General features: G+C 43.2%; 1 protein-coding gene across 5 annotated transcripts in view; it reads right to left on the reverse strand.

The window, feature by feature from the left end:
• KLF12 (KLF transcription factor 12) overlaps nt 1–18,012 on the reverse strand; it is a 231,328-nt gene that overhangs the window by 59,987 nt on the left and 153,329 nt on the right. For 3 of the 5 annotated variants that reach the window (XM_083610926.1, XM_083610927.1, XM_083610925.1), the window contains exons 4-5: nt 15,922–16,057; nt 2,750–2,809 (exon numbers count right to left, since the gene is read on the reverse strand). In XM_083610926.1, the coding sequence (XP_083467052.1) occupies nt 2,750–2,809; nt 15,922–16,057 (196 nt within the window). The remainder of the gene's footprint in view (nt 1–2,749; nt 2,810–15,921; nt 16,058–18,012) is intronic. The other 2 variants (XM_083610928.1, XM_083610929.1) reach the window with 1 other exon arrangement.

An 18,012-nucleotide genomic window follows, 5' to 3' on the forward strand; every position in this document is an offset into this window, starting at 1 on the left:
TGCTTTTCTCCACTCAACATGGTGAACACACACATGACAACAGAATTGGGGGGGGGGGGGTCCCACCAGGGAGAAGAGTTAAACACTTGCTATTTTTCTTCTACAGATCCCTTCTTTGCATATGTGGCTTTGACGTTCTGCCACTGCAGCTTGGGTCTCAAAGAGAAAATACAAATTCTCTCCCCAACCGGGGGAAAAGATGTATGCATGCATGTGTACACATGAGAGAGCTATATAGATTTAGATAGATAAGATAAATTTATGTTTGTGTGGATGACAGAGAGACTAGAACTTCTAAGCATGCTTCAATAATACATCCTTGTGGCCAGCTATGACAGACTAACATGGATGGTGAACCAACAAAATTTCACTGTCTCAATTCTCACGTTTCTACTCTAATGTGGGCTGGAAGTTTATACATACAGCTGTTCCTCTTTGACCTGGATTTAAACTGAACTTTCATTGGACCTTAACCTGACAGTCAATACTGCAGTCAGCACATTGTCATTTAAAGCATCAAAAGGCAAGAAACATGTCAACAGTTACAGGCATCTGCAGCCACCTGAAGTTATGTTGCTGCTTGCAACACTCCAAGCTACTGAAGTACGAAGGCACCAAACACCAAAACTGACACTTGGCTTCAGTGTATGCCAGTAAGCACCTGCCATTGTCTGTATGCTGTCCGCATGTGTGGCCAGGTTCTGTTGCAATCTCTGCAGCTGTTGAAATTGCAAGGTTGGATTCCTAAGGACCATGCAAGTCCTTGCACCCCAGTGGCCACAAATGGATTAAACAGGCTTAAGTAGAAGAGCAGTTCTACAAGGTCAAAGCACGATGCCAGCCAGACTGAAATAATTCACCTATGTCGGGCATAGGCAGACTTGGCCCTCCAGATGTTTTGGGGCTACAACTCCCATCATCCCTAGCTAACAGGACCAGTGGTCAGGGATGATGGGAATTGTAGTCCCAAAACAGCTGGAGGGCCGAGTTTGCCTATGTGGTGTTCTACACAGCAGTGTTCGCTTTTAAAACTGAGCTTGTGTACTGCCACTGCCATTAGGTGCTGGTCTGGCTTTCTAGCACGATATGTACAGCAGGTAGGGTCCAGATTCAGCACCAACACTGCAGCACTTTTGGGTCTTTCTGATCTCCTGGGAAGTCAAGCACATATGATGACATCAGTTTCAATGAATACAGAGTAAAGGTTAAGGGGCACAGATTCACGGGGTACAACATCTGGCAAAGGCCCACACTTCATACTTTGTGCCAGGGACATTGCTGCCACCACAGGAAAGGGCCAAAGTTCAGTGGCAGAGCACACATGCTCTGTATGTGAAAAGACCGGGCTCAACCTCTGGCATCCCCAGGCAGGACTGAGAAAGCCTCATCTCTGAAACCCGGAAGAACTCCTTCCAGTCAATGGAGACCAGGAGTGGGGAACCTGTGTTGCTCCAGAGGTTGCTGGAAGTCCAACTCCCATTATCCTTCACCACTGGCCACGTTGGCAATGGTTGATGGGACCTGGAGTCCAGCCGCATCTGGAGGTCGACAAGCAAGTCATCCATTGTGTAGACCAGGGGTTGTCAATCTGGTCTCTACCGCCCACTAGTGGGCGTTTCAGGATTCTAGGTGGGCGGTAGGGGGTTCTACGACACAAGCTGAATCCTCCTTCCATCGAGCACTGGCGGGCAGTAAGGAAATTTTACCATCAAGAAAGATGCATTAGTGGGTGGTAGGTATAAAAAGGTTGACTGCCCCTGGTGTAGACAGACTGATGGAGCAAGGGTCTGGCAGACAGCTTCCTTTGTTGCAAGAAGACAAACGGTGGGTTCTATTCTGGATAGGGATCCATTCATGTGAAGCAGCTCCTGTGTGGTTTATACTGGTTCCAACCATCCCAACAATGTCATCCCAAAACAAGGCTTTTGCTGGCATGGGGGAAACCAGCCCTATCCCTGCTGGACATGCTTCACACAACTGCCTTCCCATGCGGACAGAAATACATAGTATTTGCTTTCTCAATGGCAGTCATGTACGATGTGTGAAGCAGCCCTCCGGTGGGCAGATGAAGTGCAAATGGAAGAATTGTAAGTGTTGTGTACCTGGTGATAAAAATACTGAATGTAAGCTGACTGGCAAGCAAGGCGTCCTTCTCCCATCTATTTGTGTTCAGTGTCCACAGATGCAGAGTTTGGCCACCTATCGGGACGGCAGCAATTTTGACACATCAGGCCTGCCGAACCTGCTACCCTCCGAGATGAATGTAGCCCACCAGGTGCTTAATAGGCTCCCCCCCACCTGTTTCTGCAGACTCAGGCAGGCTGTAAGAATTGGATATTTACCATGCCCCAGAGGGCTGCTTTTGACTAGGTGAATCCCAAGCTGTTCATCTAAGGCAGGGCTAGCCAAAATGGTGTCTCCCAAATGTTCTTGGGTGCTCTCACCACACATGATCAGTGGCCAGGCTGGCTGGGGAAGTGTAGTCCAACAATATCGGGAGGATATAATGTTGGAGCCCTTAGAGATTTTTGGATACCAGTGGCCCCCACACCCGCTTTCTAGTGAAGAGGGAAACAATGGAGCAAAATACGGAAGTGCTGACTTTGCACCTTCCCTCCAGAAATCCTTTGTTTTATTTTGCAGTGGCCAGCCACGTGACAGAGGGAAATAAAACAGAAGCAAACTGCTTCCCAGAAATTTCAAGTACACAATATCAACATTATATAATGCACAATAAAATACTTCATACCTGGAGTTGAAAAAACGAAAAGTGTTAACAGCTGACCTGGCACAGCCCCACATGCTCTCTCTGGAAATTGAACACAGACAATTAGCAATTTTAAGATACCCCAAAGAACGTCAGAGGGGGGTAGACAACAGGGAGGGGAACGTACAGAGGGGAAAAAACCACAGCCCCAACAACAAGCACAGACAGCCTACACCTAAGATTTTGCATTCTTCCAGCTGAAATTCACCTGGAGCAGCATTGAAACAGTGATGGATTTAATCTTACAGGGACAGAGTCCATCACTGGGTAATTTAAAGTGTTTTTAAAAAACGATAGCTATGACTTCTTTTTCAATGGAAACATCTGACATTTATTTCAACTACATTTGCTGTTAGGATTTAGGGCTGTCGTCAGCTAAGTCCTACTTAGAGTAGACCCACTCCATTTAATCTGCTAGGAGCAGGAGTACACTTCGAACCAGATAACCAAAATTAGGAATATAAGGGCACACTTCCTGCAAGGTCAGGATAAGTCCCACCTTTTTCTCTTAGTGCTCCACTGTGCTCCAGCTATTGCAGAGAATGGAAGGTTGTCTTGCTTCCAGTTACATTCCAGCCCATAGCTCCTGTGAGGAGTTTACTTGAGCTTGAAGCTCAAGGTAAATTATGAGCTGGGACCTGGGATGGGTGAAAAACAGGAAGCATGCCAGCTTCCCATTCTGGGTAGTGGCCAGGATCCTACTCTGCATGCTTGCCAAGGAGGTATTCTGGGGAGGCCCTGTGACCTAGTTTAAAAAATTTATTTCTCAGGTTGGCAGAGTTTATGCAGAAATTCACAAATTCAGAATTTCAGCAGCTCTGAGGGAAAAGGCAGAAATAATGAAGCATAATGACAGGCACTTAATGAATAATAATAAAATGATATCGGCACTGAAGTGAAATACCGGACCATGTTTGCTTTTCGACACACCGATGAAAATGCTAGGAGTAAAGCGTTTTAGTTTAGAATTTAAACGTAGCGATTTCACAGAAAACAGTAGTCTAAGGTGTACAAATTTCAACAATAAGTATTTCAGAACCAGGCTCCTGCATTAACTAAGATGTATGAGATGTCCCTTCCAATTCTATGATTCTATGGTATCTATGATTCTGGAAGAATTTTGATCATCTGCATTATTGGCTAGGAAATGGGATTCATTCAGTGGCAAAAACAAACAGTTATACCATTTAAAACAGTAGCAGCAGCAGCAGCAACAACAACAACAACTTGCAACTGGTCTGCAAAACCTCGTGCCTATCTGCTTGGAATATTCCATGATATTTTTCTGAAGAAGGCATGCATTAAGCCACTGGAAACTACATGGGAGATTTTGAAGATATTATAGAAATAGGGCAGCATGGGGGTAGGCTTGCCATACGTCAGGGAAATGTCCTGGTTTTCGGGTGTAAAAATGGTGTCAGGGAAAACCCGAATGTATGGCAATGCGATGAAAAAAGCAACGGAAACAGCGTAATTTTACATTTTGAAATATGGCAACCCTACATGGAGGCTATTATGCTGCATGAATTCTAATGTACTGAACAATGAAAAACACAAAAGGTGCTATGGATTAAGAACTGCAACCTGATGAAAATTTGCTTGGGAGTATGTCCCAAGTATGGGCGACATACTTCTAAACTAGTGCTTTCCAAATTTCTGAGAGCTTAGGTGCACACATTTTTATCTAAAATTGGAGGCACTCGCGTATATCTCCCCCCAAGTTTAGTTTTAGAAGGTAAAAGAGTAAGTAGGCGCACCTTCTGATTTGAAGATGGGAAGCTCACATTAGAGACATGTGAGGCCTGGTTTGGACACATGTCTAAACTTGTACAGTGACGCTCGGGTTGCAAATGTGATCCATGCGGGAATCACATTCACAACCTGCAGCGCGTGCCTGTGCACACACAGGTTGCGAGTTGGCGCTTCTGCGCATGCACAAAATGCGATTTAGAGCTTCTGTGCATGTGCCGAAACCCGGAAGTAACCCGTTCCGGTACTTCCAGGTTTGGCACAGTGCGCAACCTGAAATCGCACAACCCGAAGCATCTGTAACCCGAAGTATGACTGTATGCTCCCTGCGCCACCCAAAATCCTCTCCTACAGCTGTTAGAAACTGGAAGCTTTCACTATCTCCTCTCTGAAATAACTACAGTTTTGTGTGACCACTGAACACGAAACTGTAGTAATTCTAAATGGCAGTAGGTCAAAACGGAAGTGAACATTTCTGATTTCATCTTCACGGCTGTTCTGAAGGAGGGAAGGGAGGAGCAACAGTAAATCATGGAATAGCATAATGTCCGAATGCAATCACTCATAAAAACAAGCGGCAGGTTTCTCTGATAGCGGGTGATGTGTGGCTGCATGAGGGCATGATCCACTCATATCTAATGCACCAGTGCTCCAGAATTAACTAACCCCAAAGGAGGCTGACAGGAAGCTGGGACACCCAGAGGTATGAATCATATACAGTTGTAACTGGTAGTTTTACCATGAAGACTGGTGTTCTGGACAAAGAGGACCTTCTATTATTTAATGCTTTTCTTGTGGTAAACATTTTCGGTATTATTACATGGCTATGGTCTAGCTAATGTGAGATACATGCAGAATGTGGGATGCAAAATAACTTCCCCCATTATTTTCACGGGACAGGGGCAATGACTAGGGGTAGGACTAGGGAGGGGCATTCATTCAAAACAAATGAAAAATCAAACTCAACAGGAAGCCTTCACTTAAAATTTCATTTGTTACGGAATGAACGCAATCACTTACTAACGGGATACAAATGGGATTTGTTTTCATTGCACTATTAAACACAATTGAATACACAGGCACAATACAACTGGGGAAATAAAATGGCAGGAGGAGGAAGCCACTGAAATCAGCTCTGTTGCTGTCGCCACAAATGGCAACGGCAGCAGCAAAAGAAAAGAACACCTTCCTCATAAAGGCAAGGGGGAAAGGGTCATGTAATTAATGTAAGCAACAGAAATGGGAAAGAACTATTCAATTTGATGTGTTTAAGATCACCCCACCTTCCATCCAAGGTGCTCAAGTTGCCCATGGCAGACACACTCATTATTATTTTTTAATCCTTACAAGGTAATTATTATTATTATTATTATTATTATTATTATTATTATTATTATTATTTATACCCCGCCCTCCCTGGCCAGAGCCGGGCTCAGGGTGGCTAACACCAGTAAATTTACAATAAAAACATAATAGGAAAAAAAACAACAATTTAAAATACAGGTTAAAATACAATTTAAAATGCAGCCTCATTTTAAAAAAAGCCCATAGATCAAAAACATAAGGGGAGGGAAACATAAGGGTCAGACTGAGTCCAAACCAAAGGTCAGGCGGAACAGCTCTGTCTTGCAGGCCCTGCGGAAAGATGTCCAGTCCCGCAGGGCCTTAGTCTCTTGTGACAGAGCGTTCCACCAAGTCGGGGCCAGTACTGAAAAGGCCCTGGCCCTGGTTGAGACCAATCTAACCACCTTGTGACTTGGGACCTCCAAAGTGTTATCATTTGTGGACCTTAAGGTCCTCCGCGGGGCATACCAAGAGAGGCGGTCCCATAGGTATGTGGGTCCTAGGCCTCATAGAGCTTTAAAGGTCAAAACCAGCACCTTAAACCTGACCCTGTACTCCACCCTGTACTCACGTAGGTTAGGCTGAGAGGCAGTGACTGGCCCATGGTCACCCAAGTGACCATCATGGCTGACTGGAGATTTGGACCTGGTCTCCAATGGTCCCAGTCTAATGCTCTAACCACTACAACGCCCTGGCTCTAAAATGAATGGGGTTCTAACAAGTGAACAATGAAATAGACAGGGTCCTCAAAAGTTTTAAACATAACTTATATAAAATTATTTACAGGCCAACCTTTGGGCACAGCCCATCCAAGTCCGCTTACATCTCATATAAACCACATTAACATTCAAAAAATAACATTTCAAAAGCAGCATTACAAGCAAGTATTTAAAACACGGGCTGGTTAAAATAAATAAAGGAGCAAAATAGAAATTCGATCCAGTCAATAATAGGCTATTAAAGTAACAGCTTTCAAACAAGTGGGCTTTCAAACCCTGCTTACAATCTGGAGAGTTCATAATCTGGTGGGAAACATAGAAAGGACCCTGTCTCTTGTGCCTGTCAACTGAACTGACCTTACTGGCAAGCTTATAAGCAGTTCCTCTGAGGCAGATTTTAAGGCCTGGGCAGGTTCATATGGGTACAGACGGTTCTTCAAATAACTCTATCCCAAATAAATAAGAGCTTTAAAGATCAAAACCAGCACTCTTAACTGAGCCCAGAAACATGACTGAGCCCAGTACACAATTGCTCAGTTGATTGATTATTGCTCAATCTTAGTGGTTGTTGGGTGATGAATAGCTCTCTTCTCTTTTTTAAACTGTCATTGCTGAAATCCAAAAGGGGAATTTTGTTTTTAAGTGTCCTGTAGGAAACTCATAGGATGCAGGTCTGATCCTGAACTACAACTCCCATCACCTCCTAGCTAGAGCTCAGGGATGATGGGAGTTGTGGTCCAGCAACATCTGGGGACCCACAGATTGAGAACTGCTGGTAAGCTTTCCTGAACTCTGCTCTGAACTGTTTGGAAGAAGAGTGAGGTATAGATATTTTAAAAAATCAAAAGGCACAGATACATAAAGCCAAAGTAAGCAAACTACACACGATTTCAAGCAACTGCAAGCACATTTCAGTCCTACCGATTTCAACAAGAGAGTGAAGCATGCACTTAATTCTCCCACTGAAATTAATACAATGCAAAAGCGGTTCAATTGTATCCATTTCTGTTTACTAAAAGATGAAAACAACTGTACAAGCTAATATATCTTATATATGGGATGAAAAATGAAAAGACACAAAATATCCAGATAACTAATAATCTAACACTTAAGAGCGCTGCAAACAAGCTCATAATAATCTAGGTAGCTGTGGAAAACTGTTCCAGAAATTGAGAAAAAGGCTGCCATGTCATTTCAAAACTACTGGTGAAATGCTGCCCATTTTGTGTCTTTGTTAGATTTGTTAATTTAACCTAGTGTTTTAATTATTGGGGATGGGAGCCCTTGATTTGCCCCTCCTGACCTCTCCCCACCCAAAGGAAAGCTTTCTAAAAACGCTAGCTATTCTTGTAGCCCTATTGGAATTCAAGCACTGATTTTGCCTTCTCTGTTCCATTCCATTTTCAGTCCCTTAAACACCCAACAAAAGAATCAGTTTTGTTAGAACAGTCCTGCCAGTTTAATTCTTATCTCTTCCTTATCCCTTCAGCTCTCCTTAATAAGTTATAGATCTTTACTGTTGTCCCCTGAACCAACCAGTTTTGGGGCTCATACTGATACATACAGGTTAGCTTTTAACCTAGAATCAGGCTGTGGGGAGAAGATTTATTCTTTTTCCAGTGTGGGGATGGGGTGATCAGACTGATCTGCTAAGTCCATGGTCCAGGATTGAAAAATTGATTTTAAAAATGTGAACTGATGCTCTTCCCACCTATATTTTACTGGAGTTTGGGGCAGCACGTCAACCTCAGTTATTAATATTCTGGCTTCTTAGATATACCCCTTCACTGTTTGGGCTTGAGTCATTTTTTTCTTCTTAGCTAGCCTGGAACATGTTTAGAATTTAGAATTAAATATATATTTCTAGGAAGGTTTGCTGCAAGACAGTGAATGGGATAGGGGAATTTTCAGGGAAGAAGGGGGGGGGGACAAGAATCTGTACTTAGTTCATTCTGCCCTTGTCTCACGCACACAGAAACACACCAAAAATCCCACCCACAAATCTGGTTTTTGCTGGACAAAAAAAAAAAAAAAAGGGTGGTATTTGGGGATTGACAAGCAAGCAGGAGAATTCCACCCACAATTCTCTCTTACAAATCTCTAACCCTGAGTGTTATGTAACATTGGATTAACAACCCGGCATTGTAGGGCATGTCATTTTAGAGGATTTTTTTTTAAAAAAATTATTCAGCAAGGGGTCTTAAAAACATGTTTTTGTGTGTGAGGAATTCAATTCTGCTATTATTTTTGTGCTTGGACGACATTTATCTTGGTAAGAAGCACAGAAGCTACCTTTAGAAAACCAAAGAATTTTAATTTCACCTTCTGAATATGTCAGGTAATACTAAGTAATATTAATAATGGATAATAGAAACTATATAAATATACAACTGCAAGCACTTGGCAATCATTTAAAATGATTTCTATGCAATTTTACACACATTTTACGTACCAAGCAAAATCAAATTATGTCAATTTAACCAAAATATCTTTTGAATTCCCAAGTTATATTACAACCTTTTAGCACCCCTCATTTCTGGATTATTCAGCTGGTATTGATCTTTTACTATTTAGTTTTCCTGTAGGTATATAAGTGCATTCAGGGTGAAGTGTTTATTGTTGCCACTCATATTGCTTACATATTTTGGAAGAAAACCAATTTGAAATAAATACATACATAAAGCAGGGCAGCTTCATAGGAATTTTCAGTTTTCTAAGAGATGCACTAGCAGACAAAAGCTAAAGGCCATTATGAGCAAATACGATTGCATCATCTTTTATTTGAAGAGACTACAGTGGTACCTCGGGTTAAGTACTTAATTCGTTCTGGAGGTCCGTCCTTAACCTGAAACTGTTCTTAACCTGAAGCACCACTTTAGCTAATGGGGCCTCCTGCTGCCGCCGCGCCGCCGGAGCATGATTTCTGTTCTCATCCTGAAGCAAAGTTCATAACCTGAAACACTATTTCTGGGTTAGCGAAGTCTGTAACCTGAAGCATATTTAACCTGAAGCGTATGTAACCCGAGGTACCACTGTACAGCAGAATGGCCCTACACAGACACAGGTTGAACTTGCATGTTACATATAGCCAAAGAACAGCTTAGCATGTTTGTGCTGGCTCCTGAATAGGAGATTGCAGTCACATTGCTACTGCCCAGGCTTTTTTGATCATCACCTGCCTGAAGTCATCGTGAAACCATCACTAAGCAAGTATCACATCTCGAATGGGAATGTTTTCAGTTCTAAGGTTCCTTTTCCAGCAAACAAGCATGCAGAGGAAAAAAGCAAAACATCCCTCCATTCTTATCTGGATCTTTAATCTGGAAAGGGCACTGAACACTGAAATGTGGGCAAGTTTAAGGGGAGCCTATTTAATGTGGGAGAGGTCAATGTGGTGCAAACAGGAACTAAACGGCAAGAGTACACAGTCTCTGGTGCACTGGGGATATTTAAATCATGTGATGCTGTAAACAAGACAAAGTTCTTCGCCAACCTCAGATATTGTGACAGAAAGCAACAGGTAACAGATATATGTAACATTCAACACAGTTAGCATTTCTGAAAGTCACAGTATCACTGCAGGAGTTGGAGGAAGGAAGAAGGCCACCACAATCTACACAAGCTATATGTGGTGTGCGTTATAGCTGTCAAGTGTCCAGGTTACAAAAGCACAAATTACGGACGTCTCCTAGTTTTATTAAGCTGGTGCCTAACAACAGATCTGGTGGGAGTTTGAAATCTATAAATGGTGGCTGCCCTGGTTTTGACTCAAGAAGACAATCGCCCTGGACCAGGAATCCTTGGTGCCTGAACCACCTGGCAACTGCAGATCCATGATGGATTCAAACCCTAGTCCATCTTGTGTTGTTCTAAAGGCTATCCTGAGCCCCAAGGAGATACCTCTGCCTCCAGATTCCAACGGCTGACCCACAGATTCCTCAGGGAACCAAGGAAGTCCTGAGGAGAGATCTCCACACCTGAAAACACCATTACCTCAAAAGACCCAGCAGCTGTAAAAGAAGGCACCAGCCCTTTAACTGACCAGGAGACAGCACTTAGGGCACAGAGCCTCTAAACTGCTATAAAATCCACTTAGTTGTTCCAGGACCTTGCTAGATAACTTGGATGTCCACAAACACCACCTATGGTCCTGAATTCACATTGTCATCTCTCTCCAAGGTGCTGATTTTTGCTTTGTCTTGCTCTGATTTTCACCCCTACTCACAGCAAACCAGGAGCTACTGACCTCCCCTAGTCTGGGCCTCAAACAATCCCAGAAGAACATGTCCAGAACCACCTACCACCACTTTCCGGGATGCATCTGACATGCACATGCAGACATTCAAAAGACATCTCCTGAATCCTATACCAGATCAGCCAGGTTCCCTGTCTAAAGGATAGCATCAAACAATCCCAGCTAACCCTGTTCCCATCTCTGCCACACTGGGTTGTGCAATGGGACACTTAAGTTACCCTGAGCAATATACATTCCTTTTCATGCCACGTTGGAGGCAATCTATGAGGGGGGAAATCCTAAGGTCTCCTGCTGCAATCTACTGGCCTATTTGCCACATGGTTAAAAAAACAAAACAAGAAAACCAAGAACAAAACACCAACAACCCACAGTTGCCATGGAAACAGAAGAAGAAGGTGGGAGCCAAACATGAGCCTGGATTGTTGGAGGAGGCATGTAACTTGCATATGTAAGTTCTCAAGGTTTGGAAAGACTTGTGGTTGAGACCTTGGAAAGCCAATTAAGAGTATACAATACTGAGCTAGATGGATTAATGGTGTAACTCCGCAGAAGACATATTCAATATGTTGCATGTCAAAGTTCTCTAGAGCAAGAAGCGCTGTGCAACTTCAGCAGTCTCTCCAAAACAAAGGGCCTCAGGTAATGGAATGCATTCTATACAAACAGGGTTCACAGTCGAGTGCCCAGCTCAATGCAGACCACTGGGAGCTCAATAACCCCCTCGCCTTTTGCTGCTTTCCCGGAGCTGCAAAAAATTGGAGTGGAGGCTTCAATCCATGCTGGTAGACTGTGTTGGCTTGGTGGAATGGCCTGTATTAGGCAGTGGATTTGGATTCCTCTGAGGAGGTAAAAACAAACCCCATCCTAACAATATTCTGCCTCGTCCTTCTCCAGCAATCGCACTCCTGAATTAAAATACAGAGGCCAAAGGCCTTCCAATAGATCTTGTCTTAAAAACAGCAGCATAATGGCTGGTCTTGACCCTCATCTAATTCCAAATCATTATGAGACAAGAAGACCAATGGATACTAATGCCAAAGGAGTCCTTCACCTACCATCTTCAGTAAATCACATCAGAGCTGCTGTAGTGTATAACAACCTCTCACTTTCTCAGCCGCACTCTCTTTTGTGCTGAGAAAATCTGAATGAAGTAAGGAGCACTTTCTGCACCAACCTCTGAGCTAGGGAAGAAAGACTCGTTACAGAGATGGAGCCTCTTCTGCCAGAACGTGGAGGTGTGAGTGTACTTCATCCATAGTAGACTGTATGGCACACTTCTCTGTTGATTTACATGCATTTAGAGAGAATGTGAAAATAAAGGAGCCTTCCCCCCACTGTTTGTCTGCCAACACATTAGTGCTTGCATATACCATGTACCTTTTATGAAGGAAGTGATATTTTAGTATGAGTATTCAGCTGAAGCTCACACCATTTCCCAGGAAAATTGTCAACCAGATTGAAAAATGTTACTTCTTTGGTCACTTTCCAGCCCGTCTTGGGAAGATGCTAGCTACTTTATTTAGCTTGCCATCACCTGTTCTGAGTTGTGCTTGTGCCCTTAGAGACATGCACGCCACTAAAACTGACTGCTTATGACTGTACATACTGACATCCAATAACATCATTGCATATACACTGCCCAAATGCCACCCTGCTTATTACATCATCCCTGATTGGGTAAGATCACCCACGTGATTAATTCAAGAAGAGGAAAAATTAGCACCCATGGTAAATCCATGCTACTGAAAAGGATTTTTAAAGGGATGTTTGTATATTTTCAAAGTGTATAGCCCAAATCCAGATAAAGTCCACCATGATTAAGTCCCACTGAAATTAATAGCAAGTTGGGGTTCATTTATTTCCCATCAATTTTAGTGGAACTACACGGGTGGCGCTGTGGGTTAAACCACAGAGCCTAGGACTTGCCGATCAGAAGGTCGGCGGTTCGAATCCCTGCGATGGGGTGAGCTCCCGTTGTTCGGTCCCTGCTCCTGCCAACCTAGCAGTTTGAAAGCACATCAAAGTGCAAGTAGATAAATAGGTACCGCTCTGGCGGGAAGGTAAATGGCGTTTCTGTGTGCTGCTCTGGTTTGCCAGAAGCGGCTTCGTCATGCTGGCCACATGACCCGGAAGCTGTACGCCGGCTCCCTCGGCCAATAAAGCGAGATGAGCGCCGCAACCCCAGAGTCGGCCACGACTGGACCTAATGGTTAGGGGTCCCTTTACCTTTACCTTTAGGGTAACTAAGGTTGCAATACATGCACTCTTACCTGGGATTAAGTGCCATTGAGCTTAAAGGGTCTCATGTCTGAATGGACATGTTTAGGACTGCACTGAGAATTTCTTTGGATCTGAGCCTAAGTTTTTTTACTACTGCATTTCCTTGAGATATCTACTGGCAAATATTCAGTGGAGCCCTATTTAGGTTACGTTTCAATCAAAGTATTGTAAATAAGAGCAAGGGTAGGAGCCTAACAGCAAGAAGACACAGCATTTTGAAATTCAGTGTCAGTAAGGTAAAAGAAAAACAATTTCTTTCATGAATCAAGATAATAATGCCAGTTTACTGGAGGACTAGACTGAAATAGGCACAACTAAGAAGCGGGTGGTGCTGTGGTCTAAACCACAGATCCTTGGGCTTGCCGATGAGAAGGTCGGCGATTCGAATCCCCGTGATGGGGTGAGCTCCCGTTGCTCTGTTCCAGCTCCTGCCAACCTAGCAGCTCAAGAGCACTCCAAAAAATGCAAGTAGATAAATAGGTATCACTCAAGCGGAAAGGTAAACGGTGTTTCCGTGCGCTGCTCTGGTTTTGCCAGAAGTGTCTTAGTTATGCTGGCCACATGACCCGGAAAAACTGTCTGCAGACAAACGCCGGCTCCCTCGGCCAGTAAAGCGAGATGAGCGCCGCAACCCCAGAGTCGTCCACGATAGGACCTAACGGTCAGGGGTCCCTTTACCTAGGAAGCCAACCAGTGTGGCACCCACAATGCTTCATGTGGCATATGATTGCTGGTTCTGACAAGAGTCGGATCCCTGAAAAAATAATTCTAAAAGGTCCTCCCAGGATTCTCTGTGATGACCTGGGATTCTGCACCCGAGTGCTAGGAATCACACCTCATCGCTGGTCTGCTTTAAAATGCAAGTTCATCGGAAGCCACTGGGATCTCCCCGCTTTTCTTGGATGGTGTGTGTCTGTGTGTGTCTCCAGCCTCCTAGCAGGTCACATAAAAGGGAGAACAAAATACCGATGGGCTACTGGACTCCTTCTGCTTATAGATCATTGGTTGTAGAACTGTTTTTTCTCCTCTTTGGCTTGCTCTGCCCTTGACCTTTTGTGAGTCTCTCCCCCTCTGTCACTCCCTCTCTCCAACTTGTTTTCCTCTCGCTTTCCTTCAGTGCCCCAAGACACCCATGTCTTGCCTTGTTCCCTAATCCACAGGCTCAGTTCTCATGGGGACAGCCTTGCCTAAGGCAGGAAAAAGGCTTTCTATTAGCCCTGGATTATTATGACTGCTTGTCAGTGGCATGCTCTCCCTTCTTTTGCTCACTGATGAATATTTGCTACAATCAGCATTTTTAATGCTTCTCATCGCTGCGCCGCATTAAGAGAAAAAGCAAAAACTCAGCCAGAGCAGGTCAGCTATAGTTCAGCAGCTTCAGAAACAAGAATATATTGCATTTGCATACTTATGCTAAAACTCTGTGCTAGATTTGCGTACTTGGAAAAGTTACTCAATAGATTCCAGTATTAAAAGTCTGGGGGAGCTAAGGGGAAAAGCTGCAGTAGAATACTTTTAGCATCTTGGTTTCATTTTGCCTCTCATCTTCTATGTTTCTCCTGAGGTGCTCCACTTTGTAAACACACATGTGGCCTTTTTAGGGGATTGACCTAGATTCTCTCCAGATCACACAGAGTTCAACACTTCTTTTTTAACCTGCTTTAGGCTCTGCCCACCCAAAATGGACTTCACTTCACCCACGGAGGTGACTACAGTACAAAAACACTCCAAGATTAGTGTTTGAAAACTTGCTTTCTCTGAAGAAGAACCATATCATGGGGAGGGGGAGGGAAATGCTAATTACTGCACTGAAAATAATGTCAAAACCTATTATATTGCATTGGCATCACAAGCAGAGCAAGGATGGCCAATGCCATTTAATTTCTGTAAAATAATTACAGAATTGGGGAATCTTTTTATTCCCTCCCTTCATGCGTTAAGATTTTGCAGGTTGCATTAATCTAGTGTTTTAGTTTGACAGCGGAAACACATCGCCTCTTCTGCAGCATGAAGAATGTTTTTCTTTCCTTCTAAACCCTCTGCACCTGTTCCAACTTTATCATTCTGTTATTCTGCATCCTATAGGGCAGTTTTCACTTTGCTTGGCCATTTCTCCCCTCCTTGTGGTGAAAAAGCTCAACCGTGCATCAAAGGTGACTGGTGATACAGTCCCCCCCTCCCCCAGGGCTGTACGCACAAAGTCCCGGTTTTTTATTTAATTTGTTATTTCCACATTAATATCACTTTTGACCATTTAATCTCAAAAGCAGCAACACAATGAAACAAAAAAGGTAAACTAAAATGTAAACACATGTCTTTTTTAAAAAAATAAAATAAAATAGAAAAGCATCTACAGTAAAAGATAGAGAATCTGTATGAGCAAAAACTCTAGAGGCAGGGCAGAATATTATAATTACCCTTCTAAAAGGGCCAGAACATAGGTGTGGTAGCTTTCTCCTTAAGGGGGAATTGCAGAAGCCACCACTGACAAGGCAGTGTTACTGTTAGATGACCATTTTGGCTCCTAAGCGATGGTGGTAATACAGATCACTTTCATTTCATTTCATTTTATTTTACAAAAAGCTTTACAACTTAACGAGGAGAAAAGAACGAGAAATGGAAAATTGAATTCTAATTGAAAGTGAGCATGTCCACACATTCCCATACAGCAGAAAAGGTAAACGCTAGTAGAACTGGCCCGGTACCTAGACTGATTCAAATGTAGGGTATCTAGAGAATGTCACATGACCAGGTGTTTCCATTAGGAACATCCGCCTTGGCGTCCACCCTGAAAACTTAATACTTACTCTTGAACAGCTCTGGCTATAGAGAGAGCTGTGGATCCAGTTTCATTAACACTATCCAAGGTCACATTTGGCAGGTCGTCGTCATCACTGTCACTTTTAATTTGTCTGGGAGATAGGCCACGTGGGTCCATTTGTGCTGGGAAATAAAAGATACACAATGGATTAAAGTCAGCTTAGGGAACACCTCCAGCTAATTCTACTATATGCAATCATTGTACTCATTTCCTTTTACAGTCGTACCTTGGTTTAAGAACAGCTCAGTTTATGAACAACTTTAATTAAGAATGCTGCAAACCCAGAAGTAGGTGTTTTGGTTTGTGAACTTTGCCTTGGAATGAGAACATGTTGAGTGTGTTCCATTTGTAAATTGAGTCCCCTGCTGCCATGGGAAAGTGCACCTTGGTTTAAGAACGCTTTGGTTTAAGAACGGACTTCCAGAATGGATTAAGTTAGTAAACCAAGGTACCTCTGTACTTAAATATTCCTACCCCACCTTTTAGGCTCGTGGGGCTCCCAAGCTGGCTCGCAGATACCTATAATCAATCAATTAAGCAAACATGTGGCTAAACACTTTAACTTCCTGATGAGAACAAATGCAAAACATGTGGTGGGCATGCAAAATAGTTAAAGAGTATTGGGAAATCATATATAATGAGATTTTAAAAATGTTTAAAAAACATTTCCCCCCAAACTAGAGGCATTCCTTCTGGGAATGGTACAGACAGAAGTACCCAGGAGTCAGAATTCTTTTTTTTTTTTTAATGTATGCCACCACAGCAGCTCAGATCTTGCTAGCCCCAAAATGGTGGGTAAGGAGGATTGGCAATTAAAAAATGATAGAATATGCAGAGTTAGCAGGTCTAACAAGCAAAATAAGAGAGCAAGAAGATCAAGTATATAATGAGGAGTGGAAAACAAGTGAAAATGCTAGCAGCATTAAGATAAATTCAACAGTATGATATATAATAAAGGAAGAATAAGGGGAGAAAGTGGACTTAAATGGATATATAAGAATATGCAAGAATTGTGGGAAAGATCAAAGGAACCAGGGAAGGGGAAGAAGGGAAGTCGTTGAATTTTTTTTATTATTATAAAGAAAGATATTAACAGTGGAAATTTATTATAAAGAAAGATATTAACGGTGGAAATTTGAATGTGAATGTGATTTTGGAAATGGTAATAATGAAAATTAAAAATTAAAATTAAAAACAAAACAGAAATGCAAAATAATGTTGTGGCATCTCTAGCTAGCCTCCGAGCTCATTCTGCAATAGACACGAACTACCCTCATGTTCCCATATGCTGATATATGGAGACAAGTCCGTGTTGCATAGATAGCTGGTAATGTCACTCCACTGATCTAAGAACTAGGGTTAGGGGGTGGGGTTAAAGAAGCAGGCCTGCAGTTTGACCCTAAAGGAATTTTCTCAGAAGCGGGTCCCACTTTGCTCAATGGGCTGATTCCTATTAAGGCAAAAATGGACCCAGCAACCCCATGTCTCCTCTTTGCTCTCCCGAACACCCAGTAAACAAAGATCTAAGACGTGATGCCATCGCATTGCCATGTTCCACCTCCACACTTCATTGCCGCTGTGGGGGCAGAGGAACTGAAAGCACGATGACCTCATGCCAGGTCTTTTAATTTAGGAGGCATTAATGGGGGAGAAAGCAGGGAGGTGAGCTGAGGCGGCTGCTTCTGGCAGCGGCCCCCACACTTTATGAGAACGTCTCCCTTCAGCGCAAGTATTCTTAGAACTGCAGACAGCAATTACATCTATAGCAATTATCTGTGCTGGTACTACAGAAAACAGCCACCCCTAGGTAACCTGGGCGGTAAGAGTCGTGAGGCTCCTCACAGCAGCAATCTCACGTGACAGGCAAAATACAACACACAGCGCAAATGTGCAGCACCGAAAACAACACCCCACCTTTTAGAAGCCACAAATCACACCTGGAAAGAATGCTACCTTTTTGTGCACATAACTCCTTTCAGATTTAGGTAGCTTGACAATATGGACGATGAAAGCTTAACAAATGACGCAGCATTTAGCTCTGAAGTAATAAGGTTTAAAGGGACACGGGTGGTGCTGT

This window comes from Podarcis filfolensis (genome assembly GCF_964270895.1).
Source record: "Podarcis filfolensis genome assembly, chromosome: 4".
Taxonomy (NCBI): domain Eukaryota; kingdom Metazoa; phylum Chordata; class Lepidosauria; order Squamata; family Lacertidae; genus Podarcis; species Podarcis filfolensis.